Below are 17109 nucleotides of genomic sequence, written 5' to 3' on the forward strand. Positions count from 1 at the left end.
CAAATTCTCCTCTCTGGAATTGTGTATTTTTCCTATGAGGCTTAAAGGTCTATTTATAGGCTTAGAAAAACCCTAGAAGCTCTAGAAAACCTAATAAAATTGGAGGTCTAACTTCTTGTCCAATTAGGACTTTGAAAACCTAATCATAAGTGGAATAGGAAGTCTGGCCGCATCTGGGCACCCCGAGTGTGCTCAATCCCATGTGCCTGCGCTCGATCTTTCCTCTTGTGCGCTCGAGCGCTGATGCGCTCTAGCCTAGATCAGCGTGCGCTTGATCTCAACGCTTCCTCCAGCTTTTCCCAAAATGCCCTTTAAGCATGGACTTTTCCAAAATTGCTTCATTTTCTTCAAAAACTTAGAAAAAGACAGAAAACACAAAAATGAAACAAAACATCACAAAATAGCTAGACTAAGAGATTAACATATGTAGATTAATGGGCTAAAATATGTATATTTTAGCACTTATTAGCTACATGGCATAAAGAGACATTTCATAGTATGCAAGACATCATAGTAAAATGGTGTGGAGGAAAGGAAGAATAGTTCTATTGCAGAGAGAGCACGATGTCTCAGGTTGAATGCTAGACTTGTAATGATTTTCTAAGTAGAAGCAGTGAGTATGGCATTCTACTTGATCAACAGGTCACCAAGGGTAGCACTAGATGGGAAAATTATAGAGGAGGTGTGGACAGGTAATGAGGTATATTACTCTGGTTTGAGAGTATTTGGTTGTCCAGCCTTTGTGCACATTCCTAGTGAAGAACGATCGAAGCTTGATCCAAAGTCTAGATAGTGTGTTTTTCTCGGATACGGGAAAAGGGTCAAGGGTTACAAGTTTTGTGATCCGAAGGTAAACAAGGCGGTGATCAGTAGAGACGTGATATTTGATAAAAATTCCATGTTAAATAATACTCAGGGTTAGGGGTATCAATACGGGCAGTTAACTGCTAACCGCTATAACCGTTAACCACTAACCGCTTTTTATATAATTGTCTCCAAGAGATAGCTTAATCGGCTGGGACCACGCCTAATAAAGCGGAGGTCACTAGTTCGAATCCCCATGCCCCCTCTTGTACGGACATGTCAATATATATATATATATATATATATATATATATAACATTAATATATTATCACTATAATTTATATTTATATGATTATATCACATGATCAATTAATCATTAAATCATTTGATTATATAATAAAAAATTATTCATATATACTCATAAGTCATAAGTCATAAGTATGCAAGTTTATACTAATACAACAATGAACAATTAAGTATCTAGAGATTTAGTTCCAATGCATGTTATTAACATATAAGTCCATATATGTTATAAATTATAATTATACATTATACATATATGAAATTATGCATATTGAAAAATATAAATGTATAAGATCACTACTTAATCATATGATTCAATGACAATTCAAATACTTTATTCAAGTTAATCATATTATTAATGTACAATGATAATGTGATTCGTATAATATCAAATTAAGTAATTGACATTGGATTAAACAATGTGTTATTTATAACCACAACTGAAGTATTAATGTATTATCATTATAATTTTAGTAATTTATATATTATCACTATAATTGATATGATTATATCACATGATGAATTGATCATTAAATCATATGATTATATAATAACAAATAATACATATATAATATGACATAACTCATAAGTCATAAGTCTACAAGTTAATCATATGATTCATATTATTCACGTACAATGATAATCACAATTGAATTAAACAATGTGTTTGATTCAAGCATTATTATTTATTAGATACTTTACACTTAGAAAACATATATCACATTATCTTAGATTCTTAGATCTAAGATAGTTTTATTATATTAATATGAATTGTGATTTGTGAGATAATATGACCATATAATTTAAGTATGAGTGTAGGACTATTAGATCATTAGGAATTTAGGACTTAGGAGTTTGAGCATTACCATAATACCAAATGAGAGGATTGATGAAGTTTTAATGTTTTATTAGTATCATTTAATGTTTTATTTGAACTTTTTTTATATTTTTTTTATATGTTGTGTTCAACTTTATATATATATATATGTTGTGACAGTTGTGTTGAACTTTTTTTATATGTTGTGTTGATTTTTTTTTTTTTTTTTTTGTTCTAAGTTAACCGATTATGATTTAATATTTAAGGAATTTTTTTAAAAAAAAAGTACAAGTAAATGTAAATTTGGGATCAAATATTTTTAATTTTTCAATATGGGCTCTTTTATAGCAATTGGGCCCAAGAAGACACTAAAAATACAAAAAAACAAATGAGGGTAAAAAATGCTACAGTGATTAAATTTTTTTTTTTTTTAAAAAAGCCAAATTTTGAAAAAACGGTTAGCGGACGGTTACCTATTTCACTAACCGCTAACCGTTAGCTGTTGCGGTTAGTGAAATCTAATAACTGCTAAGGCGGTTACGGTTAGTGGTTTTTGCCAATAACCACTAACCGTAACTGTATTGACACCCCAACTCAGGGTAAAGAGCAACAGGTGCCAGAAAACAGTAGCAATGATAAGCAAGTAGTACAGGTGGAGTTAGAGACTCCTGTGCAGGAGAACACTTCCCATGGTACAGAAACCTCCACTTCAGGAGTTAAGGAGCATCACACTATAGCCACAGATAGGCCTAGACGCAATATAAGGCCACCAATCAGGTACAGTTTTGAAGACATGGTTTCTTATGCTCTTGTCATTAGTAGTTGAGATCCTGTTATTTTTCAAGAGGCTGTCAATAGCCAAGAGAAGAGCAGATGGGTGGGTGCTATGGCGGAATTGATGGAGTCTCTACATAAGAACCAGATGTGGGATTTGATGGAGCTTCTAGAGAGGAAGAGAGCGATAAGGTGTAAATGGGTGTTCAAGAAAAAGGAAACAATATCAAAAAAGGGTGTTCAAGGGGTTATTTACAACAGAAACTGGTTGATTACGAGGAAATATTTTCCCCAGTGGTCAGACATACTTCCATCAGAACGGTATTGGCATTGGTAGCTCATTATGACATGGCATTGGAGCAGATGGATGTAAAGACAACTTTTCTCCATGGTGATTTGGAGGAGTAGATTTACATGGAGCAGCTAGAAAGGTTTAATCAACCTGGACAGGAGCATTTGGTCTATAAATTGAAGAAATCACTTATTGGGCTGAAGCAGTCTCCAAGGAAGTGGTATAAGCGGTTTGACTCCTACATTATCAGAATTGGCTACAGGAGATGTGAATATGACTGTTGTGTTTATGTGAGGAGCCTTGATGATGGCTCATTTATTTTTCTATTACTATATACGGATGATATGCTTATTGCAGCTAAGAGTATATTGGAGGTCAACAAATTGAAAGTTTTGTTGAGTAGAGAATTTGACATAAAGGATTTGGGCACAGCCAAGAAGATTCTTGGGATGGAGATTCGCAGTGGTAGGGATGCTAAGAGATTGTGGCTATCTCAAGTCGGCTCTTTGAAGAAGGTGTTGGAGAGGTTTAGCATGGAGAATGTGAAACCGGAGAGTACACCTTAGCGAATTCATTTCCGTTTGTCTACCTCACAGTGTCCAAAGACAGTTGAAGAAATTGAAGACATGTCTAAGGTCACATATGCTAGTGCAATGGGGTGTCTAATGTATGCTACGGTATGTACTAGGCTAGATTTGGCTCATGCATTCATTGTGGTGAGCAAGTACATGAAAAATCCAAAGAGACAGCATTGGGACGCAATCAAATGGATTTTCAGATACTTGAAAGGTACTATAGAGTATGGCATCACTTTTGTCAAACAGAAAAGTGATTTGTCAGTCGTCGGGTATTTAGATACTGATTATGCAGGGAATTTGGATGACAGGAGGTTGACCATGGGTTATGTGTTCACTCTTGCAGGAGGACCCATGTGTTGGAGGTCTATGATCCAGTCCACGGTTGCGATGTCCACGACTGAGGCGGAGTACAATGGAAGCTTTATGGCTTATAGGGTTAGTGAAGGAACTGGGTATTGAGCAAGATGGAGTTCCGCTATATTGTGACAGTTAGAATGCCATTTACTTGGCAAAGAACCAGGTGTATCATGCGAGAACCAAACACATTGATGTGAGGTTTCACTAGATCAGGGAATTGATTGCTACATGTGAATTGTTACTTGAAAAGATTCACACTTCTGAGAATGCGGTGGACATGTTGACGAAGCCCTAGACAAGTTCAAGCATTGCTTGATCTTGTGAAACCTACAGGTGACCTGTAGGGAGATAAAACAGTTATAGAGTTTTTAACAAGAGTACATTAATATACATAGTTGAATACAACTCTAGCACAAAATTCTAAGCTCTTGAACTAGCTTTCGGAGTTAAGAGAGGCCCAAGATCACCCAACACTGGTATCAGAGATATGTCACAGGAGCATATGTATCAAAATAATCAATGCCCTTTGATTGTCTAAACCCTTTGGTTACTAATCTAGCCATATACTTGGCAATGGATCCATCAGATTTCATCTTTTTCTTAAAAATCCATTTACATCCTATGGGTTTAGAACCGGAAGGAAATCTACAAGAATTCATGTGTTATTAAACATAATGGACTCCATTTCATCATCAATAGCTTCCTTCCAAAATGTGGCATCCCTAGATTTCATAGCTTCTTCAATGTTAGAAGGTTCATTTTATATATTGTAACACACACCAATTTCATTCACAATCACTTAAGAGTTGCCTTCTATAAAATATGTCAAAAAATCAGGACCAAAACTTTTTCCTTTTCTAATTATTTGGATTTTCTAATTTCGAAATTCTCTTCATTTTTAGAAACATTATTTTCAAAAATATTTTCATTATTAGAAGTACTTGCTTCAGAAAAATAAGAGTTTTTAATTGTATTGGATTGAAAAAATTCTGCATCTCTTGATTCAATAATTACATTAGAATCCAATTCAAGAAAACGATAAGATTTACTATGAAAAGCATAACCGAGAAAAACACATTTAGAATGTAATGACCTAGGGAAAAGCGCTAGCCACATCTGCGCTATTACTCCAAAAGGACTAGTCAATTTGGAGTTTCCCTAGAATTCATTATAAAGCAAAGTTTCACCTAATTACTAGACAATGTGGGACTTAGTACCCATGACTATCTTTATAAACTACTCACTGTATGTGAACTTCTTGTCATCTTCCCAATATGGGACCGGGGTGTTACAAACTCCCCCTCTTAAACTCCTAACGTCCTCGTCATGGCCACGTCATACAGTGCTCTAGTACCACATGACCTAGCGTTACTAGGTGGCTCTGATATCATTTAATCCACCATTATCCTGCACTATCTCATTTAACATTCTCATGTACTATTCTGTCTACCATTCTCTTCTACTATTCTATATAATATTCATATATCATATTTTCCTCAAAATTATTATCTTTGCCTAATATGAGTATTAAAATAATCTTTACCACCAAATAAATCTCTTTAATGAGGGTTTTTAAAAATCTAGGGCGCTACAATCTTCCCTTCTTATTGAAATTTCGTCTTCGAAATTGAAGCCCATAAATTATCACGTAAATCCAAATTGAGTGACTCAGATTTCATGCTTCTTCCAAATCATTCATCACAGCCTATACTGGAGTTCATATCTCAAAATACCTTTCAGCAAATTTATCCTTTGAACAACCTCAATAGCAAATAAACTGAAATCCTATCTCAAAATAATTTCCAAAAAATTTATCCTTTAAACAACCTAAATAGCATCTACACTGGAAATCCTATCTCAAAATATTTTCCAGAAAATTATTCTTTAATCAATCTCAATAACACACAATTCAATTGTTCGCCTAATTTACTATCTTTATTATCAGTTCCTAAAACATCAAGTTAACAATTTTGTGATCACTAGTTCATATCATAATCCTCTTAGCAAGTTCACAGTGGTTTCCTCGATCTTTTTAATCAATCTTATCAAAGAGTGTAAAATCATCTCTACATATGTTTCCTTTAGTTTTTCAATATTCCAAATCATATACACGAAGCTTCAAAATGATGCTTAATTAATTATTGACATTATTACCTCAAAAATCAGCAAAAATAATAAGCATCAACATTCCACGTTTTAAATCTCCAAAAACATCACTACATCATAATACCTCAAAAGTGACATCATAAATCAATTCATTCTAAATGCACAACCGTTTCTACATCCTTAGCTTAAGTCTTGTGTTAATACTATAATCTCAAATTCTTTTCCACGTCTGGAACATGTCCAACATCACATAACATTCTAATCACACCATCAAACATCTTCAATAAAAACTTTGATATCTTTGGCTTCCATATATAACCTTGAAATCCATCAAATGGATGTCAAAACAGCATTCTTAAATGGTTATTTGGCTGAAGAGATATATATGGAACAACCAGAGGGTTCATTATTCGAGGATAAGAAAACAAAGTTTGTAAATTAGTCAGGTCATTATATGATTTAAAACAAGTTCCAAAACAATGGCATGATAAATATGATAACGTAGTTATTTCTAATGGTTTTTGTTTGAATGAAGCTAATAAATGCATTTATTTTAAAATGTTTGATAGATATTGTCATTATATGTTTGTATGTAGATGACATACTAATTTTTAGTAATAGTATTTCTTGTATTAAAGATACAAAAGATTTTTTATCATCACATTTTGATATGAAAGATATGGGTATAGCAAACACTATACTTGGTATTAAATTACACAAAATATGAAATGCATATGCCATATCTCAAACTCATTACATTGATAAAGTTTTGAATAAATTTAGTCATTTGCATGACAAAATTTCTCGTGTTCCTTATAACTCAATTTTAAAGCTTGGAATAAATAAAAATCGATATGTATCACAAATAGAATATTCTAGTGTTATTGGAAGTCTGATGTATGCAATGCATTGCACACGTCCAGACATTGCATTTGTTGTGGGCAAATTAAGTAGATACATAAGTTGTCCAAGCATGGAACATTGGAAAGCAATTTCCATAGTGTTGGGTTATTTAAAAGGAACTAGATCATATGCTCTACACTATGGAGGATATCCATCCGTAATTGAAGGGTATAGTGATGCAAATTAGAATTGTGCTGATGATGGATCTAAATCCACGAGTGGATGGGTTTTTACCCTTGGTGGTGTAGCTATCTCTTGGGGATCCAAGAACACAAACTTGTATAACTCACTCAACTTTGGAGTCAGAGTTGTTGCTTTAGGAGTTGCTGGAAAAGAGGCTAAATGGTTGAGAAATTTTTTGATTGACTTGCCTGTATGGCCAAGTCCCATGCCTCCAATTTCCTTGCATTGTGATAGCCAAGCTACATTATCAAGAGTATATAGTAAGTCCTACAATGGAAAGTCAAGACATATCAGTCTTAGACATAATACTGTGAGACAATTGTTGGAAGAAGACATTATCACAGTAGACTATGTAAAATCGTGCATGAACTTAGTAGATCCTTTTACAAAAGGCCTAAGTACGAATTTGATTCGTAAAAGCTCGTTTGAGATGGGTCTAAAACCAATTGAATAGATCACTACAAGATGGCAACCCAACCTAGACTTTGGAAAACAAACTCTAGGTTCAATAGGAAAAAACAAATCTTGATGGTGATGATAGTAGCACTAAATTAAACCCTCTAGATGAATAATTGATGTTTAGTGCGAGTACTGTAATGAAAATGAAAGGTTGAGTATAACTCTTAATGAGTTCGCATAAAATGTGTTTTTTAATCTACAAGAACATCTAGAAGAACTCTACCTATGTGAGTGTAAAGTCAGGTCGCTTTTGTCGAGGCTTGGTAAGCCACCTAGAGCACTCATGAAGTTGGGATAACGCGTATGACCATTAATGCGCGGCTAAAAAGAACTATAGAAATTTTAATATGTTGATATGTGTTAATTCTCCAGTTTTATCACTAAGTATGATAGTTCAAGGACATTGAGTCTACTATCACACTGATAAAGCTTTGAGGATTATACACTAAGTGAAAGTTCAAACCCTAAAGGTACTTTTATTCATGTATTAACATTTTGGTGTAACAACAATTTTTTTTTTTTTTTTTTTAATTTTCTATTTTTTGGTGATATTTTTTTAAGTGAAAATTTTATTTTCTTGAAATAAGTGGGGGATTGTTGATAGTATTTCATGAAATTAAAATTTCCAATTTATTATTATTTCATGATTATTTTGAATTTCAAATAAATAAGTGATCTCCTATTATCATGTTTTAATAGTTATTTATTTTAAATAAATAACTATTTATCCTATTATCTTGTTTTGATCGGTTACCACTACTGCTTTAATATCTTCTATTATTGTGTCATATGAGATCATGTGTTTTTTCAAGTTTCAACAGCTTTTTCAATGTTAGATTTTAAAATTATTTGAAACTGGTATTTCAACTTATATAAACTGCTTATGTGATTATATGAAATTAATATATATAATTTTTTCAGCAGTTTATTATTTGTAGATAATTTTATTTTTTTCTCTTTTTCTCTCCATTATTAACAGCTGTTACAAAATATTTCTTGTTCCAGATAGTGTTGAGAGTTTTCAATCTGCACACTATATCGGGCAGTATTGTATTCTGAGGATAAGATTGCTCTAATTCCCTTCTACAAAACTTCTAATACAAGTGGGAGACAATATTTATCTAAGAGATAGAATCATAATCGCCTTACTGTCCAGATTTCAATTACTTCCCATTCTGTTTATGTTCTACGTTTATTTTCCTACAATTCTCACATCTTTATTTCTAATACATTTTAGGTAATGAGCCTATTTTAGTCTCTTTGGCCTACTTTGGGTCTCAATTATGACCTATTTTAAATGATTTTGAAAATAATTTAGGCCAGTTTTTAATGTTTTGGACTTGTTTTAATTTTTTGTAAGCCTTAATGTTTTAAAAATATATTGATTTCACATTATTTTTGCCTTTTTGCCCAAGGAGAGTGAATTGTGAAGAAAATAACCTAAAATAATGTAAACAGAACATATACCTAATCCAAAATGATGTCGTTTTGGTGTTTAACACAAAAAAAAAAAAGGTCAATTTGATGAATTTAATAAATATAATATATTTTATATTAACCACATCTGCATATGCGAATAATGACTTTTGTTAACCGCATATGTGTGTTTTTTATGCCTTGCAAATAGTAAAGCTAAAATAATGAATTGGACGTAGGTGTTTTGAAAAAGTAAATAACTAAAATAGGTAAAATATTTTCATTAACTAAATTTTAGCTAAACATTTACTAAGCGCTACATAAATGCTAAGGCTAAGCACTTGCTTACAAACCAGATTATTCAGACATACCCATATCCAAACGGGGCACTATGTAAGATGCCTTCAACCTTGGAATGTTGGAAGAGAATCGAAGTTTCTACAATTTTCGGGTGAGCCGCCGACCAAAATCTGCCTTGAAACTCCCTCGAAACTTCTCGAGCACACCCAAAGGTACCAGCCCTCACCCTTTCCCATCTCATATATACTTCTCTTTTATCCATTCAGCAGCAGCAAGCATTTTGCATTCAATCGGTTACTGTCCTTCGGTTTCTGTTTCGTTCGGACAAATTCACGAACACTTGGGCCATGGCTGAAGACGGAGCCGTCACGGTCTACAACAACTGTGTCATCACCGACGCCAAGACGAACCCATTTTCGCTCAAAGCGGGATTGACCCAAATGTTACGCGGCGGGGCCATTGTCGAAGTCACGAACGCTGAGCAAGCCAAGATCGCTGAAGAAGCGGGCGCCTGCTGTCTTCTTGTATCGGAGCCTCTCCACCGGGGCATTTCCCGCATGCCCGACCTATCGCTCATCAAGGAGATCAAGCGCACCGTCTCGATCCCTATAATGGCCAGAACCCGTGTCGGTCATTTCGTCGAAGCCCAGATTCTAGAAGCCATTGGGGTCGATTACATCGACGAGAGCGAAGCTTTAGCTCTTGCAGACGAGGAAAACTTCATTAACAAGCATAATTTTCGCTGCCCATTTGTTTGTGGGTGTCAGAATCTGGGAGAAGCGTTAAGGAGAGTAAGAGAGGGTGCGGCAATGATGAGGACTCAGGGGGATTTATCAAGGTCTGGAAACATAGCAAAGACGGTGAAGAATGTGAGAGCAGTAATGGGTGAGATGAGGATTTTGAATAACATGGATGAAGATGAAGTTTTCGCCTTCTCGAAGAAGATAGCGGCTCCCTATGATCTCTTGGCGCAAACCAAGCAAATGGGCAGGCTGCCAGTGGTACAATTTGCGGCCGGAGGCATTGTGACTCCGGCTGATGCGGCGCTCCTGATGCAGTTAGGCTGCGACGGCGTGTTCGTGGGGTCAGAGATCTTCGAGTGTTCGGACCCGTATAAACGAGTCCGGGGTATAATTCAAGCTGTTAGGCATTATACTGATCCACATGTGTTGGTGGAGACTAGCTGTGGGTTGGAGGATACCGTGGCGGGTCTGAATCTCGGTGAGGATAGGATCGAACAGTTTGAACATGGAGGTGTTTAGTGGTTCATGAATCACTGTAATGCATTTCTCGTCTGTGACTGATCATGTGCTTGTGTTTTGTTTTAGGACACTATGTTGTTGAGCGTTTGGGTCTCTCTTTTTCTTTTTCTGTCTTTTTTCTATGATAGGGTAGAGGGTATACTTGGTCTGCCTTGTAGCTGTGCACATTTTACCCTGATTCTGATCTGAATTTACATAAAATAAACTAGAATAAATTGGTTATTGTACTTTGGCATCTTGTTTCTTTAGTTCTCATCTGCATATATAAGAAGTGACCTGATCATATCAATAATGCAATCACAAAAGGAAAGAAAAAAGAAGAATGAGGATTACCTTGCAAGAGAAGAGAACTGCCACCCCAGCTTCAGCTTCAAGCTCTTTTGAGGCCTTTGCTTACCTTATTAATTCAATTTTTGCAGGCAAAGGCAGGCTAAAAAAGTTTAAATGTTCATAACTTTTCTTTCACTTTCTTCTGCTTAACACTTCATCAGACATTCACAAACACACAACAATAGCCGATGATTACACTGTAGTGGTTTACAATAGCCACACAAAAACTGGCTCCAGCGAGGTGGACACATCTTGCAGTACAACAATGCAAAACAAACGAAGATTGTTGAAGACGCTGGAGCATGCTTCAATATGATATCTACCATGCAGTTTGTGTGGATTAAATTGCCAAGAATGCTGCCCTGCTCCATGACATTTAGAATAGTTTGAACGTGAAGATACATACTACAATATATCTTTCGTATCTCTATGCAGCATATATGATATATGTGTGCTTTATAAGCTACTAGTTGTGGAGGAATTTGTCTCATTGTAATTTTCATTTAGCTATGAATCACCAATTTCCTTGATATTTCGGCATTGGGCAGATTATTTAGAAACAACTTCAGAAGAGAAAAAGAAAGAACATGGGTTTTGATTCTTAAGCACTATCCGTCTTATTGTTGTTTTTTCATTTAACTATGAATCCCATACTGCAGCTTATTGCGTGAAAATTCAGAAACTTGTGATGAAATAAACTTGTTAATCAATTTGTCAAAGGCTTGCAGGTGATAATTTCCATATGAATATAAACGACTATTGTCAAACCTTTTCGTTTACAAAGTTAAAAAACGAAAATTACAGTGTAAAAAAAAAGCCAACCAGGTGCCATTTTTCAACAGCTCCCCAAGCTGCCCATCAACGAAATGCTGCAGAGGTACTAGAGATTAGTAAGCACAACACAGCCACGATGCTCAGAGCCTAAAGCTCATCCATTTCTTCCAGATTGCATTTCTTTATTTAGAAGGTCATATCTCTGGAGAATGCATCAAGCAACGCTGCAATAATAATGACATATTATACAAAAACTGTTCCCACTGAATTTTGCAAATAAATTATAAATGTAGAGGGTGATCAATGTTGCAAGTCGATCATCTTTACAGCGAAGGAAAGGGTATTTCCTAAATAGCATTCTCTGTTTGAATGCTCCCATTGTTAAACAGGCACCTCAGAGCTATCTCATAAGCAGAAAATATAGCTCCATTCACCACAAATGCCCTCGCAACGGCGGTTCCTAATCCTCGATAGAGCACACTGTATCCCTCCTCTTTTACACTCTTGCGGAAGCAATCAGCAATGCCAGTGTATTTTGGTAGAGGTGAGAGTGATTGAGCTTGAAGTCTGGTCTTTAGAACATCCAAGGGGTAGCAGCAAACCCAGCTGGCAACTCCGGCTAGCCCTCCTGCAACCAACATTGTTTTCAGGCTTTCTTGGCCGTCCTTTCTGCAGCCTGGGTGAAGCTGCTCTCTCATGTACTCATATGTCCAGAAGTAGAAACCATGGGAGGGTGCATCCCTCAGCACAGTTATGGCTAGACCACGGTACATTCCCCTGAAACCTTCCGTTTTGAATATGCTTTTGGCAACACTTACAGGGCCTTTGTAAGAATCTGCCTGATGGAGTTTTGCATAGCTATTGTTCTGCAATTGGAGGCGGATTTTCACTAGCTCTACAGGAGAGAGCAGTAGGCTCTGAAGAGCACCGGTGCAAAATCCTCCTAGAGCAACACCTTTGTAGGAAGGAGGATCTTTGGTGGAGACTGATGGGTCAAGTGCTCGAGAGAGAACAGCATAGATCTGGAAGACCATGGCATTCTGCAATGTGCAAATGAATTGTCAGCATGGCTCCAATCAGCGGAAAGAATTGTAGTATCAGCTTAACAAAACCAAAAACCATCGTCTAATTATATGACAGTTGTATAAGAGTCTACTAAATGATATTACTTAAGTTAGATCATTCATACACACGTTTTAACACAAAAAATATAAACCTTCCTCTTTTTTCCTTTTCGCTGGACCAAGAATGGAAGAACATAGATACTACAAAAGTTTGCACTATATTGATTGAACAGTAGCATTGACAGCAACTTTCTACTTGAAGACACTCCATTATGAAGCAACTCATCAGAATTAAAACTCAGTTATTTATATGGGTATGTGATTTTAAACGCACTTGTGTGTTTAAACCACTGCAAACTAAACCATCTAAAGGTGTGAGAGCTTGGTTTGCACAACATCATTTTAGAAGGTAACTCATTAATGGGAGATAGCTTTAATCAATGAAGAACTCATCCCTCCAGACTAGAACTATTTCCATTTCCTCCCTCCCTCGTTGTATTGCTAGCCCCCAATGTTCTTGAAAGTTTGGTACAATTTCTCTTGTATTTACCAAAAAAATAAAAAATCTAAAGGCAAATGAACTCCGATTATGTACCTTTGAGATCAGCAAGTGTTTTCATTTTAAATATTCAAAATACAACTTTTTTTCATTTTAGCTACTAGTTTTTCACTAGACACTCCAACATAACATCTATTTTATCTATCTACTTTAATTAAATATTATTTTTCATTATTATTTTATTATATGAAAAGAGGACAAGGAGAGAGCCAGAGAGGGATAAGAGGGAGAGAGAGGAGAGAGGAGAGAGGAAATAATAAAAAAAAGTTTAGTATGTGCTACAATATATGAAACTCTACTGTAGCAAAATGGCTAAAAACATTTAGTTTAAAAGGTCTGCTTAAAAAGTGAAAATGCTGAAAAGTACTAAGTACTAAATATAACCATAAAGCCTTTTTAAAAGAGCTGTTGGAGATGCTCTCACTTGCTAATTCCATAGAGTTGCTAATTCCATAGACAGCCATCTAGTAAGACCAATTCTAGGCATCACGGATACAAATCATACAATAGGCCGAAAAGGCTTCACAAGAAAGGTACTGTTACACCTAGAACCCTAATGTTCGTTTGTAATGAAAGGATAAAAATATGTCATGTCATCACTACCTCAAAAAGAGAACTAACACAAAACGCAAAAAGAAAGGGACGGCTAGCCATGGCCACCCCAATCAAGGCTCCGTTTGATAACAGGTTTTGCCTTCAATACTATTCATATTACTTTTTTAATTTTTTCTATATTCTCTTACTTTTTATATCACATTAATCACTTTTTATTATTATTCAAATAAAAAATAATACTTTCAAATAAAATTTTTTCTCTTTTTTTCATACCAAATATTCTAACTTTTTCAAAAAAAAAAAAGATTTTTTTTTTTTACATCAATCAATTTTTGTTACCATATTAAACCAAAACTTTTTATCAAACACACTCCAACCGTTTCGGTGGGGGTGGTGGACCCTGAAAAGACTTCATGGAGCGGCCAATCATTCCATTCTTTTACCTTTTTAGCTATTTTCACTAGGAATTGATCTGGATCCTGAATAAGCCTCAAAGTACCTTGAGCTAAAATCTATGTTGAGTGGCAGATATTTTTAGGTATTGCAGACTGTGTTGCAAAGAATCTGCTGGATCCTGAATAAAGTCTCAAAGGGAGGGTGGCCCAAGTGCAGGGATCCCAAATCCCTAAAAACTCCCTATAGTTGAAAGCATTCCAAGTCATCTTCCTTTTCCTTGAGAAGTGGGAGACCACAGCAGGCCACAGGCTACACCTACACAAAGAGGTATATCCCCCATGGAATCAAACTTTTAGGGGTCCCCCCCCACGTGTGGAGGGCCCAAGAATTCCATTGTCCTATGGTTTATGGAAGAACAAAAGTTTACAGAAAAGAAATATATATATATATACCAGTATATATATATATATATATATATATATAAAAAAAACGCCATGCCATTGAGACCACATATCACATGACTGGTATTGGTAGGCTATCTGCAGAGTCCAAGACAAGAAGAGCTGGTTTTCCCAGCCTGATTCCTGATACTGACACAAAACAAAAACACTTTTTTTTTTTTTTATATAAAACCGACATCGAAAAGGACTGAAGTGTGACAGCACATCAGTAACATGGAGCAAAATACCATAATACCAGTAATTATTTTATTTTATTTTTTTCCAGATAATATTTAGCCAAGAAATTCTGAGAGCCAAACAAGGTTGATAAGCTATACTTGGTTGGAAAAATAGGTTGGGCAAATCAAAATCTCGATAAGCTCTTACCTCACATCACATAAAGGGGACTACAGAACCCACCATGTGACTACCTTAAAAGTTACCGCAACAAACACATGAATGAAACCCAAATCCAGGACATGGAAGATCATACGATCAATACAAAGAAAACTGAAACATGATTTAATCAAACAAGCAAAGAAACAAAAGAGAAAAAAAGACCTGAATGGTGACAGAGGCCAGCGGTGCACCCATGCCTCTGTAGAGAGCAGAAGGGCCTTCTGCGGCTATAACATTGCGAAGGATGCGAAAAGCAGAACCCGCATTCGAATGCTGTTGCCGGACACGGAGGGTGTCGAGGGGATAACCGGAGATTATACCGGCAATGCCTCCAAAGCCTCCGGCCACAAATTCTCTACCCCAGCTGCATGCAAGAAACTCTGGCCAGAAATCCATCACAACAACTCCCATTCCCCACACAAAAAAAATTAAAAAAAAAAAGGCTCAGATACTAATGAGTTCTCACTTGTGGTGAAAACCCACTTCTCCTTTTGCCTTCTTATAATCACCGTGATCCCTTTGGCTTTACACGGATCAAATATATTAATCTATGGGTGTGTGATTATGTACGAACAATACAAGGATTGCAAATAAATATATATATCCTCTATCTCTAAACAATTAGAGATAACCAATTGGGATACAAGAGTATATCCACCAACAAATTACCTTTCTGGGTCTCTCTACAAAAAGCATTCACTTTTGGAATCTCCCTCTCATTCTCACCGAACAAACACTCTATTTAATTCCTTGTAAAGACCAACAAAGTCCCATAATCTATTCTTTCTCACTTACCAAATCCGAGAATACAACGCCTTAGCTAGCTTCTTTTTCTCAATTTTCTCCCTTCTTTTCTCAATATTTTTTACTTTCCTTTCCTAGAGAAGGGAGAAAGAGAAAAGAAAAAAAAAAACAGAGATTAGAGAGAACAACCCAAGGCCTCAAAACTTTGTTTCCACAGATAAACGAAACAAAAGCCACCGGTTGCTCGTATTATTGGGACTCTTGCCTTGGAGACGAAACGGCAAACGTCTTCCTTTTTTAATAAGCAGTAGGAGGATGCCACGTGGACCAATATGAGCATCACATGCTGCCTGCTTTTTCTCTTGGTGCCTTTAGCCTAGTGTTAAACGTGCCCATCTTTTTTAGACGATGAAAAAAAATTATTTATTTATTATGGTGGGAAATCAAACGTATCTTAATTTTTTTTTTTTTTTTAAATAACGTTATTTAGTGGACCGCGTACAATTGCCATAAAATTTGATAATGGGAAAGTGTAAATCAATCCTTAGGTGCCACTTTATTTCAATTGTGTTAGTGTTTACAAAAAGCATTAAATGCACATTGATTTGTATAGCCAACTAATTGTCAATTAACACATGACATAGTGACAAGTTAGCGCATTTTGTAAAATTATAATTTTATTTTAAATTTAAAAAAAATAATAATAATAAAAATAAAGGTACCGCTCCTCACTAGATGAAGAGCAGCCGAGTAAGGTGTGGCCTCCCTTCATAGGAGAGCAACCACCCCTTAGAGAGGAATAATCGACGTGCCCCTTCTCATATGTCTCATAAAAGGACAGCCACCTTTAGAGAGTGATAGTTGATTTGCCCCTTATCTATTTCATAAGAGGGCAGCCACTCTTTAGAGAGTGATAGTCGAAGTGTCCCTCATCCTATCAAAGAGTGGTTGATTATTCCTTGTATCATGAGAGGGAGATCATCTCTCACAAAGTGGAGATAGGGAGAGGGGGGGGAACTGACTGCACCCCCTTTGAGGGAGGCCATATAAAAGAGTGGCAGCCTATTCGGAGGCCATCTCTCACAAAGTAGAGACAATAGGAGGGGGTTAGCGACCGCACCACTTTGAGGGGAGGCCATTTGAGGGACATTGAGGTGACTGGCGTGGTGAAGGGTTGTCTCTCCTCATCACACAAAGGGAGACTTTTTCTTACCATTTGAGGGGCGATCATAGGCAACATATTCTTTTCATTTTAATTTGAAAATAAAATTGTAATTTTACAACAAAGTAACT

General features: G+C 35.9%; 2 protein-coding genes across 2 annotated transcripts; one reads left to right on the top strand and one right to left on the bottom strand.

Moving 5' to 3' along the window:
* The first annotated feature begins 9327 nt into the window (after positions 1-9327).
* LOC132186859 (pyridoxal 5'-phosphate synthase-like subunit PDX1.2) lies at positions 9328-10782 on the top strand. The gene has a single exon (XM_059600961.1). It carries the CDS (start codon positions 9641-9643, stop codon positions 10553-10555), a length of 915 nt encoding a protein of 304 aa, XP_059456944.1. The 5' UTR covers positions 9328-9640; the 3' UTR covers positions 10556-10782.
* Positions 10783-11860: 1078 nt separating this feature from the next.
* On the bottom strand, positions 11861-16069 carry LOC132186942 (mitochondrial arginine transporter BAC2). Its single transcript, XM_059601067.1, has 2 exons — positions 15235-16069; positions 11861-12699 (listed from the first exon to the last, which is right to left on the bottom strand). Exons 1-2 carry the CDS (start codon positions 15481-15483, stop codon positions 12007-12009), a joined length of 942 nt encoding a protein of 313 aa, XP_059457050.1. The 5' UTR covers positions 15484-16069; the 3' UTR covers positions 11861-12006.
* Between the last annotated feature and the right edge of the window lie 1040 nt (positions 16070-17109).

This window comes from Corylus avellana, chromosome ca7 (genome assembly GCF_901000735.1).
Source record: "Corylus avellana chromosome ca7, CavTom2PMs-1.0".
NCBI lineage: Eukaryota > Viridiplantae > Streptophyta > Magnoliopsida > Fagales > Betulaceae > Corylus > Corylus avellana.

What these genes read in the sequence shown, in the direction of transcription:
- LOC132186859 (XM_059600961.1), top strand. Translation starts at nt 9,641, where the DNA reads ATGGCTGAAGACGGAGCCGTCACGGTCTACAACAACTGTGTCATCACC.
- LOC132186942 (XM_059601067.1), bottom strand. Translation starts at nt 15,483, where the DNA reads ATGGGAGTTGTTGTGATGGATTTCTGGCCAGAGTTTCTTGCATGCAGC. An exon ending in TGGCCTCTGTCACCATTCAG is followed by an intron (nt 12,700 to 15,234) that starts GTCTTTTTTTCT and finishes TGCACATTGCAG; the next exon opens with AATGCCATGGTCTTCCAGAT.